Genomic DNA, 21,771 nt, shown 5'->3' on the forward strand with positions numbered 1-21,771 from the left:
CGGCTCCAGCTTGATGGGGGACAGCGGGGCCACCGACGGCACCACGTTGTCGCCCGCCGCGGAGAGGGCAAGGGCTTGCGCCATTGCCGCCTCATACCAGGCATCCTCTTCCGCCTCCGTCGCCTCCGCTCTCCGCCGCTCGCCCTCCTCGCTCTCCCGGTAGACGGACGCAAGGGCCGCCTGGTAGGTGAAGGAAATATGCCCTAGAGGCAATAATAAAGTTATTATTTATTTCCTTATATCATGATAAATGTTTATTATTCATGCTAGAATTGTATTAACCGGAAACATAATATATGTGTGAATACATAGACAAACATAGTGTCACTAGTATGCCTCTACTTGACTAGCTCGTGAATCAAAGATGGTTAAGTTTCCTAGCCATGGACAAAAGAGTTGTCATTTGATTAACGGGATCACATCATTAGGAGAATGATGTGATTGACATGATCCATTCCGTTATCTTAGCACACGATCGTTTAGTATATTGATGTTGCTTTCTTCATGACTTATACATGTTCCTATGACTATGAGATTATGCAACTCCCGTTTACCGGAGGAACACTTTGTGTGCTACCAAACGTCACAACGTAACTGGGTGATTATAAAGGAGCTCTACAGGTGTCTCCAAAGGTACATGTTGGGTTGGCGTATTTCGAGATTAGGATTTGTCACTCCGATTGTCGGAGAGGTATCTCTGGGCCCTTTCGGTAATGCACATCACTATAAGCCTTGCAAGCAATGTAGCTAATGAGTTAGTTACGGAATGATGCATTACGTAACGAGTAAAGAGACTTGCCGGTAACGAGATTGAACTAGGTATTGAGATACCGACGATCGAATCTCGGGCAAGTAACATACCGATGACAAAGGGAACAACGTATGTTGTTATGTGGTCTGACCGATAAAGATCTTCGTAGAATATGTGGTAGCCAATATGAGCATCCAGGTTACGCTATTGGTTATTGACCGGAGATGTGTCTCGGTCATGTCTACATAGTTCTCGAACCCGTAGGGTCCGCACGCTTAAGGTTTCGATGACAGTTATATTATGAGTTTATGAGTTTTGATGTACCGAAGGAGTTCGGAGTCCCGGATGAGATCGGGGACATGACGAGGAGTCTCGAAATGGTCGAGACGTAAAGATCGATATATTGGACGACTATATTCGGACTTCAGAAAGGTTCCGAGTGATTCGGGTATTTTTTGGAGTGCCGGGGAGTTACGGGAATTCGCCGGGGAGTATATGAGCCTTATTGGGCCATACGGGAATAGAGAAGAGAGGCCAAAAAGGAACGAGGCCTGCGCCCCCCCCCCCCTCTGGTCCGAATTGGACAAGGGGTGCAGCCCCCTTTTCCTTCTCCCTCTCCTCCTCTTTCCTTCTCTCCTACTCCAACAAGGGAAGGAGGAGTCCTACTCCCGGTGGGAGTAGAACTTCCCCCTTGGCGCGCCCCCTCCTAGGCCGGCCACCTCCCCCCTTGCTCCTTTATATAGGGGGCAGGGGGCACCCCATAGACAACAACAATTGATCATTTGGATCTCTTAGCCGTGTGCGGTGCCCCCCTCCACGATAATCCACCTCGATAATATCGTAGCGGTGCTTAGGCAAAGCCCTGCGTCGGTAGAACATCAAGATCGTCACCACGCCGTCGTGCTGACGGAACTCTCCCTCGACACTCGGCTGGATCGGAGTCCGAGGGACGTCATCGAGCTGAACGTGTGCTAGAACTCGGAGGTACCGTAGTTTCGGTGCTTGATCAGTCGGGTCGTGAAGACGTACGACTACATCAACCGTGTTGCTCTAACGCTTACGCTTTTGGTCTACGAGGGTACGTGGACAACACTCTCCCCTCTCGTTGCTATACATCACCATGATCTTGCGTGTGCGTAGGAAAATTTTAAAATTACTACGTTCCCCAACAGTAGGCGTCCTCCGCCGCCTGGTCCTCCTCGCGGACGATGAGCGGCGTTGGCGGCAACCTCCGGTCGACCTCGCGCACGCCCCGTCGCCTCACCTCCTCGTGCTCGAAGGCGAACCACCTCGCCCAGTTGGGCGAGTCGGTTGCGTAGGCCGGGTCGGTGCACTGCTCCAGCGACAGCAGTGCCCGCCGGCGCCGCACCTCCTCCGCGTGAGCACGAGCCGACCGCGGCGCCGCCGGCACTGGGATCCAGATGCCAGTTGTGCGGCAGCGTCATGTCCGGATACGGCAGAGGCTGGCGATTCTGCCAGTGCCACTCCGCCTGGTGCACTGGCACGTTGACACGCTGCCTCTGCCGGTGAGGCGCCGACGCCGGCGGAGGTGGGAGGAACTCGGAGGGGAAAGGGGTGGTGGGTGACTTGCCCTTGGCCTTGCTGCCGTTGGCGCTGGAGAAGAGGCCCATCTCGTTGTGGTTGTGGTGGCTAGGGTTTGCCGGCGACGAGGGAGCAAAGGTGGGTAGATGTGGACGGCGAGTTTGGATGAGGACGGCCCCGCCGCACGGTCGGCTTAAAAAAAGACGAGCGTCGTCGCTGAAGCGTGGGCCCGTCGTCATAAATTAAGCTGACTGCGTGGGCAGCGGGTAGTTGGACGGCTGCCATGTGAGGACGCGGTGGATAGCGAGAAGGCGTGCGAAGCGTCCGTTCGGCGTCCGCGCTGCAGATGCGTCGGCGTGGACGCGACGCGGACGTGATTTGGGTTTGGGTCGGCGCGTTGGGCCGCCACTTTTGTCCGCGCTAACCCAAACGGACGCAGCCGGACGAAATGGGTCGGCCCTTTGGAGTTGCTCTTAAAACATAGGACATCATCGCCGTTTCATCCTCATCTGAGGAGGAAGACTCCATGAAATTGATGTAGAAGTACTTGTTGTCAGAATACCCCGTGTTTGCTTCGAAGTATCAAAGTAAATTAAAAAAATGGCAAGATTATGACATTTGGACACACATTTCTGGGGTGTGGTGTCCGCCGTGGACAACCGCTGCAGGGACAGAGGGCACCTGGGGCGACGGACGGATGAGCGAGGGGAGGGGACTCGCCTCCGGACATACGCGACGCTGCATAGGATGATAAAAATGGTCCCAATCTTTTTCTTGTTCATAACCCATCATCCATCAACCTTTGTATATTGTCACCCGGGCCTAGTGGCTAGCCCAGTTTGTTTCCTCAGGAGCGCAGCTGACCACAGAAATGCAAAGCGCGGATACTTCGCTTCAACTTGGCCGCTTTTGTCGACTCAGCGGCTACAAAATCTCGCCGCCCACGAGCGGCCGCCGCGTGCGCCACCACGCGTCGCTCCACCTGTCCTCCTCTCCCCCGTCGACATCCGGCCTACATAGAGAGCACCTCCGGTTGACACATCTCCACATCTCCCAGTCGCAGTCCATCCACTCCCCGTCCGTTCCCCACCCAGCAGCAAGCAAAGCACCTTCCCTTTCTCTTCTCTCCTCACCGTCGCGACGATGAGCGGCGGCGGCATGGACTCGTCGTCGTCGTCGTCCTCGGGCACGGGGGGCTCCGGCGCGGCGCCGTTCGTGGCCAAGACGTACGGGATGGTGGACGACCGGGCGACCGACGCCGTCGTCGCGTGGGGGCCCGCCGGCAACAGCTTCGTGGTCGCCGACCCCTTCGCCTTCTCGCGCGCGCTGCTGCCGGCGCACTTCAAGCACGCAAACTTCTCCAGCTTCGTGCGGCAGCTCAACACCTACGGCTTCCGCAAGGTGGACCCGGACCGGTGGGAGTTCGCGCACGCCTCCTTCCTCCGCGGCCAGACCCACCTCCTCCCCCGCATCGTCCGGCGCCAGAGCAGCAAGCGCGGCAAGGATAGCAGGGAGGAGGAGGAGGAGGAGAGCAGCAGCGCGGCGCTGGCGATGGAGGTGGTGCGGCTGAGGAAGGAGCAGAGGGCCACGGAGGAGCGCGTGGCGGAAATGTGGCGCCGGGTGCAGGAGACGGAGCGCCGGCCCAAGCAGATGCTCGCCTTCCTCCTCAAGGTGGTCGGCGACCCGGACGTGCTGCGCCGCCTCGCGGGCGGCCCAGGCTCGGGGGGCGGCCCGGACGAGGGCGCGGAGGAGGTCAAGAGGCCGCGGCTGCTGCTCGACGGGGACGGCGCGGGGGTGGACGGGGGGCTACTGTACCACCACAGCGGCAACCTGATGAACCTGGGGGAGGCCCTGGTGCCGGAGGAGCCGAGCGTGGACATGTACTACGCCGGAGGCGACGGGTTCGGCGGCGTGCAGGCGGACGGCGGGCCTCCGTACGCTTTCCACATGGACACCGGCTACTGATGGCCGTCGGCTCGGGCTTGGGCGGCTGGTGCGCGTGCTTCCGCCGGCGAACGAACTTCCACCGGAATTGCTCTGCTCTGTCTGTCTGTATGTATGTATGTATGTATGTATGTATGTATGTATGTATGTATGTATGTATGTAGAGGAAAGGAGGCTAGTAGGTAGAGGGGTAGGCTCTGACTTGTGGCTGTACTGTACAGGAGATGGAATCTCAAGCTGTGAGACCTATACATGTTTGAGAGGCCAGGAAATGCACACTGCTGGAGGCATATATATGCAGCATCACATGTCATGGATCTGCTCAGCTCAGGTCTCCTCCCCATTGCTGCTGAATACTTTAATTTTTTGCTTGATGAAGATGCGGTCCACATGATCCGGAGGGAGCTGATGCAGTGCTGCCTGGAAGATCAACTTTTCCCCACTCTGTTTTTCGAGCTGTAATAGTATCTTAACCACACAATTCCCCATGTTTTTACTTCTTCTGAATATTTGTAGTGGCTGAACGATCCATATGAGACATGCTTTCTTTACATATACTACCCCTCTCTGTTTAGATCTTATATTTCTTTACAGAGGAAATACATGAAATGGGACCGGGGATGTTTGATCCCTCATCATCTAAGAAAATTTAATTTTGGTTGATCGCAAGAAAACCAGTAAGATCGTCAGAAAGGAAAAAACTGAAAATTATTCACGTCATGCTCCGACGCGATAACGTCACGAATGCACACCAACACAGTACACATCGAAGAAACGTTCAGCCAAGAATGCAAATCATTTACACATAGCAAGAATGTATGAGGAGCTTAATTCGTTGCTCGTCTGAACCAAACCACCTTGCGCTCATCCACCCCATCAATCAAGTCTTTTGTAAAGAAACATAAGAACGACCCCGCAAAAAAAAACATAAAAACGTTTAGATCACTACTCCCTCAGTAAGCTAATATAAAAGCGTTCAGAACACTAAAAGTAGTGATCTAAACGCTCTTATATTTGTTTACAGAGGGAGTATCCCTTATGCGGGGCAAAACCTGCACTGGTTATCCGTTCCGAGAACGACCTTCTCCACACCCACTTCAACTGTCAGTTGCACGCATCGCCAACACGTCGATAATTCTAGGTGCTCAGGAGCGGTGATATTGGAGAGAAAATGGCAAGCCCCCGCCCGGAACTGGCCATGGTGGTCATGCACGACGGCTCCACTTCCCCCTCCTCGTCCCTGCTTCCGCATGACGCCATCATCTCTCGCAGCGTTTCGTTCCTGCTTTTTTATAACATACTCCCTCCGTCCCTAAATATAAGACGTTTTTATAGTTCAAATTAAATTGCAAAAACATCTTTTATATTTAGGGACAGAGGTAGCACATGGTAGAGTGCCCTGCTGGCGTATGAAGTTTGTCTTATATTTAGGGATAGAGGTGGCACATGGTAGAGTCAAATATTCATTTATGAGCCCAGGCTCATATGCATCCGGTCAAGAAAAAAATCACAAAAATAATTCAAAAAAATGCTTTTTTTGCATGATAGATAATTTCGTGCGCGAGGTGCGCTCCTAATTTCAGATCATTTGGACATATGAGTACCTCTCAGCAAAAAATACAAATTGGGTCAGAACAATACATGAACAATAAACTTTTTTACATAACCCAGATTTGTCTTTTTTGCCGAGAACTACTCAGATGTCCAAATGATTTGAAATTTAAAGCGCACCTCACGCACCAAATTATCTATCATGCAAAAACAATGGAATTTTTTAATTTTTGCTAGTATTTGTTTTGAATTTTTTCTTCATCACAGGTGCAGACGAGCCTAGGTACCGAATTGCTGCTCACATGGTAGAGTGCCATACTCGCCTATGAAGTTTCACAAAGAAATGACAGCCATGGCACGGTTAGGTGACAGTCAACTGAAAATCGATCCTTTCTCCTCCTGTCTCGACTGATTCAACCGACAAAACTTTGTCTTCAACCTCCGATCCACCTCCTGTTCATCATCTCTCTCTCGCTCACCACCAGCAGCAGCCGGCGGCGCTCCCATGACCGCCTCACCACCCCGCCCTCCCCTGAACCACCCCCCACCGCCGGTCTTCCGCCACCCCAGCCATCCCTCTAGTCTCGGTCCTTCATTAAAAAATCGACTGACCAGAATTCAAAATTCAGCTGACTGACATGTAGCTAAACTGATTATGTTATGGCCTAATCCAACTGGCATGTAGCTAAACTGATTATGTTATGGACTAATCCAACAGTACTGAAATCTTTTTTTTCATCTCAAGCTCAGTACAGCTATCGCTTGTGATTCTAGGTAGAAAAGGAAATGATAAACCTCTCAGCGGCACTTCTCCACAAAACCACAAGAAACACACGCTACAACAGCAAAGTTGGGCATGCACATAGCAATTTCCTGAATATAAACCGACGCTGATCGGACCTGGATGGCAAACATTTCCGAGAACGACGCCTATCCATCAAACACTGGAACTGTGCATATCAAACACATTTGAAAGGTAAACGATAATTGTCGTCAAACTCGGTTCCGCCGTCGGTGGTTCGGACAGAACCCACGGCCGAGACAAAACCAACCGGAGGGGCGCTAGAAATGAAAGACGGGCCAGAGTTCTCACAGGACCATGTCTCCGGCATATACAGTAATAAGATGCCAATCAACCCTCAACCAACAAGGAACCCTTCACAACAATGAATGGCGTGACAAGATTACGACGACGACTCTTTCTTCTCCTCCGGCTCCGCTTCCTTCTTCGCCTCGGGTTCCTTCTTCTCCTCTGCCGCCTCCTCAAAGGTCTCTCCTGGGACGAGCTCTGGAACGTCGTCGTCGTCGTCCTGGGCAGCACCGATGCTGGCGCCGCCAGCCTCACCGCCAGGCATCTGCTTCTGAAACTGCTCGGCAAGCCTCCGCAGGTTGTCCAAGTTATCAGGGCCTGTAATCAAGGAATTTTGTATTGAGACATGGTACAAAGGCGCTTGCTTGGTTCAGATGTTTTACTGTCTTATAGTTCAAGTATATGGTGTTATTCACACAGTGAGCAAGACATTTCACCAGAGCATAGGCAATTATTGGACTAGACTAATGTGAGAATGTACAGGGGGACATACCCAGTTGGTTGATAATTGTCGGCAGTAAATCTTGCAGCTCTGTAAAAAATAGAAGGCCAAAAATGACATTGCAGTCTCGTAAAGTCAAAGAATGTAGTGCTCACAATCACAAAGAACATATATGGTACAGCTGGAATTTAATGGTTCGGTTTGCATCAACTTTTATTGCATATGTAAACCAACTTAAAGAGGAACAAGAATGAAAAATATATAGTAACTAAGCCTGTATATAGTATGTAGCAAGGTGTACATCTTCAACCTTATGATATCATCATTAGTAAACTGTAACTTTACTTTCGAAACATAATGAGACTACCAACTTTGATGTACAAAAGCCATGTACACGCAGTTAAAGTTGATATCATATGCCCTCTACATTATAATATTTATGTACCCATGAAACTTAAAGGTATATGTACACATAAAGATCAGATCACTGCCAAAGCAGTTTGACATATCTTCAAGAGATACTTATGTTGCTCCAGAGAAAAAAGGCTACTTAATGAAACAATTAAGCCATGAAGATTCTAAAGCAGGGCTTACTTTTCGTCTGTGGTGTTCCACTGACAACCCATGTGTTTGCAGCAATAGATGCTTGCACTGCAGGAATCCAAGAAATACCAATGTTAGAAGAAATGTGTGAGTGGATCATTAGTTCTGCAGAAGTCATGGTTCTTCAGCATGTCGAAATTTCACCTTTCGGGTTCTGAAATTGGATGACTACATCATCCTTGAAAATGTTGACCTCTTCAATACCAGGAATGGTGTTGACTCCTACTCTTTTCAAGGTGCTTTGGAGCCTCTTGTCATCGGTGGTCGTGGTCTTGTGAACGGCCTTCTTCTTCCTGTCATTAGGAGAAAGCTTTTTATGCAAGTACAACAATAGGAGAAATGTTTCATATTTCTGTACTCTATAAGCTGACATGCGTCCACTAAATGGCGGCATTCACTGACACATCAATTTAGAAGTGTGACACCAGTGATGGTTGGATGATAATCAATATGCTCAGCCAGCAAGCTTCAAATTTGGCATTTCTACTCAGGATAGCAGCAATGGTTCACAGGGAACAAATCATTCATTCCGAGTATAAACATTTTAGGTCTGAAACGATCGATTTGCACAGGCAGATTGGATATATATGTATAGAACAGATGTCGTGCTGAAAGCAGGAAACACTAGTGTTGATAGCAAAACCAATTTGGCGTTGCTCATGGACAAGAGTAACAGAGCTAGCATAGTAAGCACCTGCGCACGCTGCCCTTGCCCCCGGTGCGCACGGCACCGGCCATCTTCTTCAGCTTGTCGACATTCATCTGCACGACACATACGAGTTGTTGCATTAATAAGAATAACAGCACTCTTAGTCAACGACATGGCAGCGTCCAGAGTCACTGACTACACAGACCACGCATGCTCTTCGGCCAAGAAGCAGAGCCATGGCGCTGCAGCGAGTTTCACAAATCTAGCAGCGGGCGGTTCATCCTAACCTAACCACCCCCAAATCCAGCCGAAGGACAGAGCAGCCAGATCGAATCTCACGAGCGCTCACTCCTCCGGCGCCCGCCTACCAGTCCGCCGGGCAAATCCAACCTAACCCATGGATGGAACCAAGGCGGCCAGCCAGCGAATCCACAGGCAGGACAGATCGACGGCAGCGCACCATTCCTCTCTGACCATCGGCCCGCCCGTCACGCGATCAAATCAAACTAAAAGCTGCGGCGGCAGAGCATAGCGCAGCGGGGGAGGGGAGGGCATGGGCGCTGGGGGCATACCTTGGGCAGGCGACGCCGGCGGCGGCGGCGGCGGCGAGGGGAATGGGGGGGTTAGTGGGGGAGAAGATAGGGGTCGGGAGGCCAACCACTGCGAAAGGGGACTTTGCTTTCCTCCGCTGTGCTCGGCGTTAGGGTTTTATCAGCCCAGGGGCCGATCCTGGCCGTCCGATCCGACCACGCACGGCGGCCTGCCTCTAGCACCAAATTGTCAGAGGAAATGGATCTCTTTTTCTTTAGGGGTGAAATGGATCTTTCTAAAGGATGGAGCTTTATAGTTGTCACTGTAGAAAAATTGGTCATTTTGTTGGGATGATTTCGGTATATGATTGACGTATGATGTAATTTCACTGGGAAAATGTTGTGCTTAAATTATAGTTTTTCAAAAAAACTTCCGATCGATTGATCAAGTCAAGGTAGCACAAAAGAACGCAAGAAGTAAAAAGTGCATCCAGCTCACTAGACCACCTAGCAACAACTACAATAGCTGGAGTGAGCCTTTACGGAGCGGGGCAAACCTTGTTGTAGTAGACTGTTGAGAAGTCGTCATGCTAATGCCCCATAGCACCAGCACATAAAAACAGCAAACCGCCGGCGATAAAGAGAAGCGTAGATCGAAAGGATGCAACTCGTACACACACAAACACAGACGAACAAAGACCGGATCCACATGGATCCACCGAAGACAAACGTCGACTGCATCCCGTGAGAGCTGTCGGAGACAAACCTTCACAAAACACCCCGATGATGCTAGAAGCACCACCGGGATGGGGGCAAGGCGGGGAGAATCTTGTTCCATCTTCACAGAACCGTCGCCGCCGCCTTGCCTCTCTAAACAGGACACAAATCCTAACAAAATTATAACACGTATTAAAAATAGAGCCCTCATGCCGGCTAAGGCCGGGATCCACCATGCCTCTATGATCCTAAGACCACAAGGAGGTGAGGTTGACTGCCGGAGACGCTGGCAAGAGGCACGAGAAACCCTAGCGCTTGGGTGCCTTGCATATGAGGGAAACGAGGTAGGAGCCGTCACAAACATACCTCGTGGAGCCAAATAAATGAGTATGTAGTTTGTGTACCTTTATTCATGTTTATTATTTGGTCATGTCATAAAAACATATGTTATGTAAGAACTCATCTGGGGACAGATTATAACAAGACTTCAGTGGCAAAAAATACGTAAATGGTCCTGGTTGATGCACTTGCCGGTGACGCAGAATCTTTGAGGCACCTTTCATCAAAAGCTATTTTACCATAGGACGCACTCAACCCAATTGAAGAAAACCAACATGAAAGAAGTATATTGCATAAACAATAACTAAGGGAGTAAGAAAAACGGAGTTATCAAAAGGAAAAAAAGCAACCAACAAAACTTCACTTGTTGTCTTGCCCATTGAAGATGTCGCACACTATGTTGGGATTGAAGAAGCTAAGATCTAAGAGTACCGTGTAAGATTTACCCCCAACCCCCATAACCCTTGTACTCAATCCGGATTGAGAACCTCAATTCCATCGATACTACAAACTCATGACGATGTTATGATCACTGCTATGCATATTTACCCAATTCCCCATTCCCCGGATCGAACCTAAACGCGGACGAATGCAAATGAGTACGCGAGGAGGTGAAAAAAGTGCTCACCGCCATTGCCAAACTGCTGGAGGTGATGATGCGGATGCCGGTGAAGGGGTCGGAAGTCGCCTTGCTGTTCTTTGATCTACTGAACGCTGTCGCCGTCGGTGAGAGTGGAGGGAAGGGAGAGGGAGTGGCGAGGGGGTGGTGAGGGTAATAACTGTCGGCTTTTCGGCAAGCAACGCGGCTTCTCGAGCGTGGCTCCTCGTGTGCAGGGCCCGCGACCCGCGTGCATTGCGCGGGCCTGGCTTTGGAGAAACTACCAATTCCAGCGTTGCTAGCGAGACAGGCCTAGAGATGCTTTGAGTTTCGTACTATGCAGGCCCAACAATGAACACGGGCAACCAAACGGACCACAATCTTCCCTTACGGGCCTGATTGGCCTGTATGCAGGCAACAAACATGTCCGAAAGGTACCCTCTCTACTCTGCGCGTCTTTTTTACACTGCAGTAGTCCCCAACGGGGCCTCCTATATGATGTTGCGTCATATAGACGCCCAATGAACGCAGCCGGAAATATTTTTTTAAGGAACACCTGCAATTTTATTCATACTCATAAAAATTACAGGTACACCGACTCGATCTAATTAAACCCATTAAGATCGCCAGAATAGCGGCCAACCAGCTATGCCATGTGGCGCAAACTGGTTGCCTGTAGTGAGAAAGCTTTTAAAAATAGATGAAGGTGAGGAATTTTTCTAAATACTTCTTTTCTTTTTAGATAGAGGTGAGGACTCTGTATATTTTTTTTAAGTGGCGCTCGTTCGTAGTCCGCGGTGGTAATTTTTTTCTTTTTTTCTTTTTTTTAAGATGGAGGTCAGGATTTTTTTTTCTGAGATATTTTTTAGAGGGAGGCGAGGACCTCATGTATTTTTCTAAATGAAAATGTGCGCATAGTTTTCTTTTAAAGCGCCCTAACAACTAGTGCAAGAAAAAAGGTCGCCCCAGCAGCGAACCGTATTTATAGCAGAAACATGGACGTGTGTAGCGAACACGAGACGTCCGATCTCAAGCGCATGATCCTGCCACTTGACACAAAAAGTTTTGGTGACTAATGGGTAGCGCTGACTATCAAGAACTATGAATAGTAACTTATTTGGAAGTTTTCTGAAATTTGAAACACGTTTTTTTTAAATTGAATCTTCTTTGAAACGTAAACGTTTTTCAAAAGTGTGAACAATTGTTTGAAAATGCGATTTTTTTAACACATGAACAATCTCTGAAAAATTGGAACACATTTTGAAAACTGAGAACAAACATTGTAATTCCAAACAATTTTTGAAAATCCATTTTTTTAACACATGAACAAATTTGAAATTCTGAACATTTTCTGAAATTGCGAACAATTTTTCAAAAACAGCAACAAAATTTAAAACTCTTATTTTTTTGAAAACAAGAACATGTTTCGAAATTCTAAACATTCTGGAAAAAAGATAACAATGTTTTAGAACATGAACAAAATTTTGGAATTTTCAATCATTTTTGAAACCATGAACAAATTTCAAAATTCCAATCTTTTTTGGAAAACACGAACAATTTTTGAAATCATTAACAAAATTTGGGATTTTCGAACATATTTTTTAAAAAATGAACATTTTTTGAATATGTTGACCATTATTTGAATTTTGTGGTTTTTAAAACAAAAAATGAAAATGAAAAAGAAACAGAAAAGAAAAATAGAAACTGAAAAGAAACGAAATTGTTTGAAAATGCGTTAAAAGAAAACTGAATCTCTTTTGAAATGCGAACGTTTTCCAAAACTGTGAACAATTGTTTGAAAATGCAATTTTTTTCAAAAGACGAACAATCTTTGATAAATTGGAACACATCTAAAAAATGAGAACAAAAATTGAAGGTCCAAACAGTTTTTGAAAATTTGAACAACTTTTGAAACTTCAGCTTTTTTGAAAGCATGAACAAATGCTGAAATTATGAACATTTTTTAAAATCGCAGACATTTTTTTAAAGGCAGCAACAAAATTTTGAAGCTGACCTGGCTAATACTCAATCAACAATTCCAAATGTAGTGTCCAAAGAGAATTACTCAATATTTACAAGCATAACCCGGTAGCAGCAGCATCCCAGATGTCCAAAAGATATACAGATGTCGAAAAGAAATAATAGTTCAAAGGGAGTTTCAGCGGTGTGGAAGCAAAAACTTAAGCATGGGTGAGCCTTATCCATGCTTAACCACCTAGCTAATGTCTCTGTAAACTCAACCTAGTCATCACAAAGAGGAATTAATGTCTGTACAGGGCATGTATGTACACTGGCACACAATTTCTATCGATGGCGAGAAAAGGACGGCGAGTAGCGTTTGGGAAGAGACCCCATTTCAAAGCGACGCTCATGGCGCCGGGGTGGCAGCATCCTCTCCAGCCTGCTGAATTGTTTTATCCATGCAGAGGAAACAAGGGGTATGTAAGATCGGATGAAAAATTACAGCTAGACATAGATGCGAATTGAGCAGGGCAGGTAAGGTGTGCGGAGTTCAGTTACCGGTGCGTCGCCGCGGTCCTTCAAGACGTCCTCCCATTCTTCATCGCCTACCGCGAGTCCTTCCATGACAGAAGCCATGTCCTTTACTCTGCACAGGCAAAATTGTGTCGCGCTTTCAGTTTCAGAGTTTTTCGCTAACTGGAGTGCACATATTCAATTTTTTGTTGATTTACTTGTTCTGCATAGCATCCATGTTCATCTTCACATAGTAAAAGTAGTCCAGACAGTTATTCACCTGTGATAGAAGAAGAAAAAGAAGCCAGGTCATTACTAAAGGGGATTAAGCCATGTGGCTAAGCACAGCAGCATCAAGCCTCAAGCCAACCTGTATGCTAGATGGAACTTTCAGACAATAACCTCATGAAATAGGATAAACATTAATAAGAAAGAAATCACCCAAGTACTGCAAATGCAGATGCCCAGGAAAAAGACCCAGCAAATTAGTTTCAGACAATATCATGGTAGTATAAACACAGGGATGTAAAAAAGCAGACCTCTCCTGTTCTCAAGATTTCTTCTATTTTATCCATAAGCCTGTTATTATCCCGAATAATGTCTTGAGCACTCCTGGAGTCTAGAGTCTCTATGGCATAAAAGAAGGTTAATCAGGCATGCAAGTTTGATCAAAGGCGTCAGGACTAGAGAAACGCTGGTCAACGCAACATTTACAGAGTAACAAAATTACTAAAGCCTGTACATCAGACACAAAACAAAAAATACTCCCTCTGTAAACTAATATAAGAGCGTTTAGATCACTACTTTAGTATTCTAAACGCTCTTATATTAGTTTACGGAGGAAGTAATAAATAGCTACACATAGTTGATACATTTTTTTGGCAACTAAAGATAATTTAAGGGGTTTATAATGCAAAATAAAAATATATGCAAAAATACTTATGCGCAGAAAATCGTGATAAACTGAACCCTCAAAAGAAGTGATATGTGGTAAATGAAAGGAAAGTATTTCTTGACAGAATAACATGAGAAAATAAAGAGCGTATGGATCATGGTATGGAAAGCCAAATCTACCTTTGGACAGGGGATGCTTGTTGTTTTTCTTGTTAGCAACCTTGGTTCCCTTTGTCTGTCCAGTAATAACAGAGATTGCGGAGCACGGTGAAATTACTGTTAGTTAAACATCGAAATACAACACTCGATTTGTAAAGACAGGCTCATATCAGATCAATTTTCATTCCTTCCAGCATTGCCATAATGCTAATATATATTCAGTCAGGCGGAAATAAGGAAGGTTGGGACATTAACATGTCGGCGTCTCTCAGCATTAGTGAGCAAAGATTGCATGTCACAAATATTTGTCAGTCTACCTTCATGAATGGTCATACATAATAGAAGCGCAAATATTTTAAGAACAAATATTTGTTCTTAAAATGTTTCAGACCAATGTGCTAAGCTAGAGTTCTGTAAAGATGACATTCAGAAGGACATGCTGTACTGCAATGCAATGCAATTACCTTGGTAAAATTTGCTACTGCAGATTTTTCTTGCCCCAGCTGTGCTTGCCTAGCAGCTTCCTTCTTCTGCCACAATGACAAAAACTTGATCAAGGCATGGCACACAAGAGTTCATCTAACCGGATCAAAATTAGGCCTATCGGCATTCTTGTGATGTAGGAGTATACATTTAACCAGATGAAACATTCTCTAGTCGGAGCAAGTGCCCAAATACGTACCTCCAAGTCTGACAGCCAGCGGATCCGATACGCGACATCAAGCGCCGTCTTCTCCGCGGCAGAAGAGTCAGTAAAGGGAGGGAATCCATGGCGGATTCGGCAGAAGAGTCAGTAAAGTCTTGGTGTCACTCAGTCAAAACAGAGGCTCTGCTCTGCTCTGCTAATGGCGACAGCAAGGCGCAGCACGTACCGGGAGAGGCCTCGGTGCAGCAGCTGGTCCTCCTCCGCGGACCACGCCGTGGACGGCTTGTCGCCGCACCGCGCCGCCACGCGAACCATCTGGGCCACCTCGCTGTCATGCTCCTACTGCGGCGCGTCGAGGTATGCGGCCTGCGGGTGGTCCGGCATCGGCTGATAAGCGCCGCCTACCGGAGAGTCGGTGGCTCTCGCGTGGGCGCAGCCCAGACCCGGCGAACCGGAGGACGACTGGCTCGGCACGGCCGCGGTGGGCACGGGCGGCAAGTCGGCCATGGCCGGCTGGTACACCGGCAGCGATCTAATCAGGCACTCCAGCGGCACGCAGAGCGAGTTGACGCCCGCCCCGTCGCTCATGAGCGCGCTCAACCCGTCGCCGCTCATCATCCTCGTGAGCGGCTCCTCCACGCCGCCGCCGCCCGCGGGAGAGTCGTCAGCGGCCCTCGCCCGGGCGCAGCCGAGACCGGGCGAACCGGAGGACGACCGGCTCGGCCCGCCCGCGGGGGGCACGGGCGGGGAGTCGGCCGTCCCCGTTTGGCACGCGGCCAGCGATCTCGCCAGGAACTCGGGCGGCAGAACGCAGAGCGCGTCGGCGCCCGCCTCGTCGCTCAAGAAGGCACTCAGCTCGTCGCCGCTCATCCCCATGAGCGCCAGCGGGTCCTCCAACTCCAAGCCGTCCACGAGCCGGTCGTTCTCCAGGAACGCGTCGCGGGCAAGCATCGGCGGGCCCTCCCCCGGCGCCAGCGCGCCGTTCCCAGCGCCCCGCGCCAACCCGTACATGAGGAAGTCGTTCCCCGCGCAGCCCCCCTGCATCTGCATGGGCAGGTCCGCCGGGCGGTGGGCGGCGGCGACGTAGCTAGAGCCCGGCGCCTGCGGAGGAGTCGGAGTCGGGTGGAAGAAGGGCGGCTGGGCTTTGCTCGCGTCGTCGTGGCCGGAGAGGAGGTGCAGGCAGAGCTGGTGGATGTCGGGGCCGAGCGCGTCCATCTTACCCGGCCGGGGCTGGCGATCGCGGAGGAGGGGAGGGAGGAGAGCTAGCTAGCTAGGGTTCCGGGGAGGATGGGGGTTGGGGATTGATCTCATCTCGATCGGGGACGGGAGGGGAGACCCGGGCGGCGCCGCGACGTAGGTAGCGTAGGCAGTTGAGAAGTTGAGATGAGAGGGAGAGGGAGAGGGAGGGCGGGCGTCGTGGGGGAAGCGGTTTTCTTTTCTTCCCGAGTGAATGAAACAGAAACGGCTAGCCAGCCCACAAGGGAAGCCAAGTCCTCTTCCTCCTACATCCACCAACGGGCAAGTTGTGAGCATAGCTCGATGCCACCTATGCCCCTCCGCCTCAGCGGAGCAAGCTTTTTCAAACTCACGAGCTTGTACAAGCAGCGACCGGGAAGTCCTTGATGCATACCAGGGGATGCCGGCGGTCATATGATCTGCGAAGCAAATTGCCACCCCGGAGAAGATACCACAGATAAGGGCCTTTAGAAACTCCAAAGACCACGAAAGCCAGCCGAATACATGCCGATCCACTGGAAACGTAAACTTGCTGGATCCCGGAAGACCCGCCAGAGACACGTATCCGCACGCCCTCTGCCAGATAGAAGCACATTAATGGAACAGGGAAAGAGTGGGGAAAGCATTATTCCTACACTGGAACAACACCGCCGCCTTGCCGCCCCAAGCCAAACTGAAAGACTCTTAAAGAAAACCTAAAAAAAGTCACCCATGCATTAGGGTTCAAATCCTTCAAAATTGAGACACTTATTTTGGGACAAAGGGAGTATGATCTAAAGAGCTTCCATAGGGGATAATCCTTCGGGTTCAAATCCTCCAAAATTCCTACGAAAATCCTTCAAATCAAAGAGGCCCTACCCCACAAAAATAATAATTCAAAGAGGCCCTAAAAAGGAAACTGAAACTGAAAGTAAAGAAAAACAAGCAACTAGAACATGCTCCATTGAAAATTATGGAGTTGCGCTCTGTTTTGGCCACCAACAGCTAAGTATGCATTGAAAATTATGTATTTCTTTGTCTCCTGAAAGTGTCTATAACGAGAGCTTTTCTACCAGGGGCAAAAATCCCTCTGATATTCCAGAAGATACTACTCATGACAACATTTTTTGCAGACCTTGTACCAAAGGTCCTCACTAATAAGCAAATCATCAGCCTAATCATGAAACTGAGACTCGTCATTACCAGTAACTAACTTGTTATTTACACGATTAGTGGGAGACAGGAGATCATCAGCCATATCTCCATGCTCAAAAGGTTTTAAACTTTTATCTACATGAGTTAAATCAACTAGAGGGTGATCAGCTAGAACATCAGAAATATCTACTCCTGCAGTGTGAGCAACAAAATGAAATCTATCATTATGCAGTAAAGAGGGGTTATGGTTGGTACCTGCAGGCTTAAGGATCTCAAGATTTTCACCTTCTTGTTCTCCTGGGCTAGCTCCATCATGGTCTTCCCCTTGCAGTCAAATCTTGTGCTCTGCAGCTTGGACAGGGCTCCACTTCTCTTTCAAAGCTGGTGGCATCTGGGATAACTCCTTCTGGCTGCTCATCTTGTTGGTCTCCCCCCATAGGTTCTTGTCCAGCATCAATCAGATCCATCTCCTAGCAAATTGAAGCACTGATTTTCATCAGGGTGGTCAGCTACAATCATAAGTTAGTTGAGTTACATAGCTAGTCAGTATTTGCCAATCTCAAAATCAGGGGCTCAAGTGTCGAATTGATATGCCACATCACCGCCGATGTGGATAGACGCATCGGCTCCTGTCCAGATTCGACATGTTTTGAAACTTGGTTGATCAAATAACCAAATGTTGCAACAATTTGAGGTTTATTTAGTATATTCTTAATCATGAATATACATACACAGACGGCAAAAAGAAATCGAATAAACTGGGCATTATTTTCGCTCGTGCGACGTGACCACAAAGATACGCCTACGATCCACACGCTGGAATGGTTTCTTCTTGCTCATAAAAGCTAAGCCTACACTACACTTCTCAGTCCGAACTCCGAAGCCGAGTGCCGCAAAAAATTTCGAAGCAGCATCGTGCACGTAGGAAACATGAACTGCAGGTGTTCTATTCCCTATAAGCGATGAACTTCGCAATGTCATGGATCCCAGCCTCTCTGTAGCAGTCGGCGATCCGATCCACGACTTCGTCCCAGTTGCCGTCAACCGTGGCCAGATCCATCAGAAACGCCGCCTCGTCAAGGACCACCTGCAGTTCGAGAAGCTCATGTGACAGGGTGCAGGGAAGCAACTGGGCATCTATGATGGAATGGTAGGCAGTTTGTTGTTACAGACCTGCTCTGGAGCTTTTCCTTTCTTCAGATCGTCTTGTTTGCCCTCTTCGGATACCTTCTCTCTTATGAACTCGATCTGCTCATCCTCCCACCCAGCTAGTTCAGCTGCCTCCTGTCGAAGCAGAAAGTAAAAGGTTGCTCAGCTGAGACATAGAAGCAGAAAGTGAAAAGCAGAAGGTAACAGGAGAAACCATACTTCGTATCTACAGCCTAGTGTCCACCATGGTGACTTCAAAGCCACTCGAGCTGATTCTTTGGCTTCAGATGTACGCCCAATTCTGAAGAAAAGAACAAGCAAAATTAGGAACCCTGATTCTTTACATGTACACCACAGATTTTATTCAGGCACTTATATAGATGAAATGTTATCTGATTTACAACATGTATGACAGCGCAGTTGCCAAACATTAGCACGTCATTGCTTCGTTATTTATTCACAACGTTAGTGTTGTCCTGCTAGTCCACAGCACTTGGAGAACTTCTTAGATCTCTATTCTTTTACGAAATTTACACCACAATCAGATAACTCTCAAATCAGAACTCAATTGAAAGTACTATTAGCAATCTTATATCAATAGATATTTTTACCACAAACGAATTCTAGTCGGTTCGGTCCAGCACAAGCAAAGGTGCAGCAGAACAGCAAGATGCCATAATAACTGCTTGACTCATATTTTGCTAGGGATCACCATTCACCAGCGCACACCGTGCTCATGAAAAGTGTAACTACACAGTGAGGGCCTAATTGATAGAACATCAATCACACACCTAGTAGATATTTCCGGTCAAAAACTACCTAGTAGATACAACATCTGATGAAATAACATATAATTATGCGATACAGCTCACACATCAGTACCTTTTTTGAACTTCTGAGTTGAACACAAAGGGTCTTCCAAATCCAGGAAATTGATCTCTAGTATAGAATTCTGAAGTAATAAGAGCGGAGACCTGAAGGGCAAACGCAACGTACATTAAATCTCGTCAGATAAACATGAATAATGTATCTCCGGAGAAGGAAAGAGTTTTACATTATCTCCTTTTTCCAGGTGGCGTGATGCTTTCCTTTCTAGAATGTCTGGAAAGAGTCCAACCTACAGTAAGATATCAGTAAAGATAACTCTCCTCAAACTCAGTAGTTACAAACTGAGGTGTATCTCTCAACCTTCTTCAACAAATAGACATCAAGATCTGCCGTCTGCGATTCTTTGAGATCCCCTCTTTTGTAAATGTTTGGACCAGCTTCCCCTACAGCAGACCATAAATCGTCTCGAACAGCAGACCATAAATCATCACCACTCTCAGCTCTGCCATCAGCCTCAACAAGTATTCTATGAATATATTGATTGACCTGATAAATATGAGTAAAATTTGTAAACGGATTGCATGTACACATGTAGTAAAATACTTCCTCCGTCCCAAAATAAGTGTCTCAACTTTGTATTAACTTTAGTACAAAGTTGTACTAAAGTTGAGACACTTATTTTGGGACGGAGGGAGTATAACATTGCAAACACATAGCAATACAGACTTACGTTTTTAGCCAAAAGCCATAGCCCATGGCTACGCACTTCCACTACAGGCATTTCCATCCTGAAAGACAAGCAGATGTAGACACACCATTTAAATACCAGTTCCAGCTTCCAGAGGTGAAAACAATAAAAATTTATAACAGTATATGGAGGGGCAACTAACCCACTTGGAGCAGTTGGCCATCTCAGTAGGGATGTCAAGTTACCTACATTTTGAATAATACTGTCAGGCCTTTGAGCTTACATCATAATGTCCATAATCATTGTCCAAGCGAATAATCCAGTCTAGACAAATCCAAACCTTGTGGGCTTTCCGACAGGGGAACAACAAGTGGAATGAGCCCTCTCTTAGCTCCAGGAGAAACTATCTTCTCACCTGCCAAGCGCCAAATGTATTCTTGACATCAAGGTGAAGAGAGACCAGGAGCTACAATTTTAACACAATGCTTTCTCTAGGTGGCGCTATTCTAAGTTTCTGACCAGAGACCACCTATGGAAAACTAAAATTAAAACTTCTACTGTATTAAGAAAGACAATGGGATCACAGTTGTTGACACTGCTGAAACCCATTGAGTAAGCATTGCCCAATAATAGATACTCCCTCTGTAAAGAAATACAAGAGCAGTGATCTAAACACTCTTATGTTTCTTTTCGGAGGGAGTAGATGATTTCAGTTTGCATGACAAAGGGTCTGTTGGCACGACCGAAGAATCCATGGAAATGAAAAATGTTACTGAGATATGCGAAGTCGTACCTCGTGCATGAAGCACGTTCAGTAAAGAGTTCAGATGCTCCGGGGGGTCGGTCACGGCGATTTCCTTGACAAAGGACACATGATCTGAAGAATTCAACAGGAACAAAGAAAGAACTATCAGAAACCTCGGCTAGCAAACGGAAAAGGGGCAGAGCAGAGTAATTGCATGGATGATGATGCAATCAGCAGAGCAGCATAGGCAGAAATGTGCTCTGTTAAGCTGCAGCTCCACTGGATTCTGCTCAAACAGTCTACTAGAGAGTAACCACATCTCTGGAAAATGGTAGCTGAGGTCCATTCCTATTTCCTAGAAGTAATGATACGAGTCTATAACCACAATGACATTGCGGATCCAGCCGGCTCCCCGAATCTAATGCCATAGCAGAAGCTCATCAACCAATAATCATATATACAAGTATGTCTTCATTAGATTTATTTGAATGACAAAATAAGCCTAAGAATCCATCTCTCTATAAGCAGCGCGGACTACTCGATTCATCGAATAGGATGGCCGCAATCATGCAGGGAACTAACTAACATCCATAAGAAGCACTATGCGGCGGCCTCACCGTACGAAGTGGCGGCGGCGGCGGCGGCGACCGAGGAGGAGGAGGAGGAGGCGCAGCGCGCGGCGACGAACGACACCCCTCCGAGCGCGCGCCGCGGCGCCTGCAGCACGGACGCGGCCGCGGCCGCCGCGGGCCTCATCTCGCCGTGGCCGGGGGGTGCGCGGGCGGCGGAGCGAGCGGCGCTGGGACTGGGACCGGGAGGGCTTGGGCGACGCGGGGCGCTGCTGGCCTCACGCTGCCTTCGCTTGGGTTGGGCCTAACAAACAAAGCTGTCCCGATCCGACAAGACGGGGACCGCTCCCACCTACGGCCCAGCAGAGAGCCGAGCCGAGATATCGATCCAATGGCTGCCGAATTCCGGCCCAGGATTTCCAGATTCCCTCCCTCCCTCACCCACCCACCCACCCACCAAAAAAGAAAAAAAAAACAATCCGCGCGTGAGCG

General features: G+C 48.1%; 4 protein-coding genes across 4 annotated transcripts; 1 reads left to right on the plus strand and 3 right to left on the minus strand.

The window, feature by feature from the left end:
- The first annotated feature begins 3,108 nt into the window (after nt 1-3,108).
- On the plus strand, nt 3,109-4,775 carry LOC123089778 (heat stress transcription factor C-2a). Its single transcript, XM_044511362.1, has one exon. It carries the CDS (start codon nt 3,437-3,439, stop codon nt 4,256-4,258), a length of 822 nt encoding a protein of 273 aa, XP_044367297.1. The 5' UTR covers nt 3,109-3,436; the 3' UTR covers nt 4,259-4,775.
- Nucleotides 4,776-6,725: 1,950 nt separating this feature from the next.
- Nucleotides 6,726-9,368, minus strand: LOC123094016 (basic transcription factor 3). Its single transcript, XM_044516097.1, has 6 exons — nt 9,145-9,368; nt 8,618-8,685; nt 8,068-8,216; nt 7,915-7,971; nt 7,372-7,410; nt 6,726-7,196 (listed from the first exon to the last, which is right to left on the minus strand). The coding sequence occupies exons 2-6, from the start codon at nt 8,683-8,685 to the stop codon at nt 6,973-6,975; spliced, it is 537 nt and encodes a 178-aa protein (XP_044372032.1). The 5' UTR covers nt 9,145-9,368; the 3' UTR covers nt 6,726-6,972.
- A 4,133-nt stretch (nt 9,369-13,501) lies between these two features.
- On the minus strand, nt 13,502-17,545 carry LOC123094018 (uncharacterized). Its single transcript, XM_044516099.1, has 5 exons — nt 14,967-17,545; nt 14,749-14,814; nt 14,306-14,360; nt 13,771-13,859; nt 13,502-13,511 (listed from the first exon to the last, which is right to left on the minus strand). Exon 1 carries the CDS (start codon nt 16,143-16,145, stop codon nt 15,270-15,272), a length of 876 nt encoding a protein of 291 aa, XP_044372034.1. The 5' UTR covers nt 16,146-17,545; the 3' UTR covers nt 13,502-13,511; nt 13,771-13,859; nt 14,306-14,360; nt 14,749-14,814; nt 14,967-15,269.
- A 400-nt stretch (nt 17,546-17,945) lies between these two features.
- LOC123094017 (protein IN CHLOROPLAST ATPASE BIOGENESIS, chloroplastic) lies at nt 17,946-21,629 on the minus strand. The gene is made up of 11 exons (XM_044516098.1): nt 21,328-21,629; nt 20,759-20,842; nt 20,306-20,380; nt 20,168-20,210; nt 20,008-20,065; nt 19,638-19,823; nt 19,504-19,566; nt 19,332-19,423; nt 18,669-18,750; nt 18,474-18,584; nt 17,946-18,387 (listed from the first exon to the last, which is right to left on the minus strand). Exons 1-11 carry the CDS (start codon nt 21,464-21,466, stop codon nt 18,247-18,249), a joined length of 1,074 nt encoding a protein of 357 aa, XP_044372033.1. The 5' UTR covers nt 21,467-21,629; the 3' UTR covers nt 17,946-18,246.
- Nucleotides 21,630-21,771: the final 142 nt, after the last annotated feature.

This window comes from Triticum aestivum, chromosome 4B (assembly GCF_018294505.1).
Source record: "Triticum aestivum cultivar Chinese Spring chromosome 4B, IWGSC CS RefSeq v2.1, whole genome shotgun sequence".
Classification (NCBI taxonomy): domain Eukaryota; kingdom Viridiplantae; phylum Streptophyta; class Magnoliopsida; order Poales; family Poaceae; genus Triticum; species Triticum aestivum.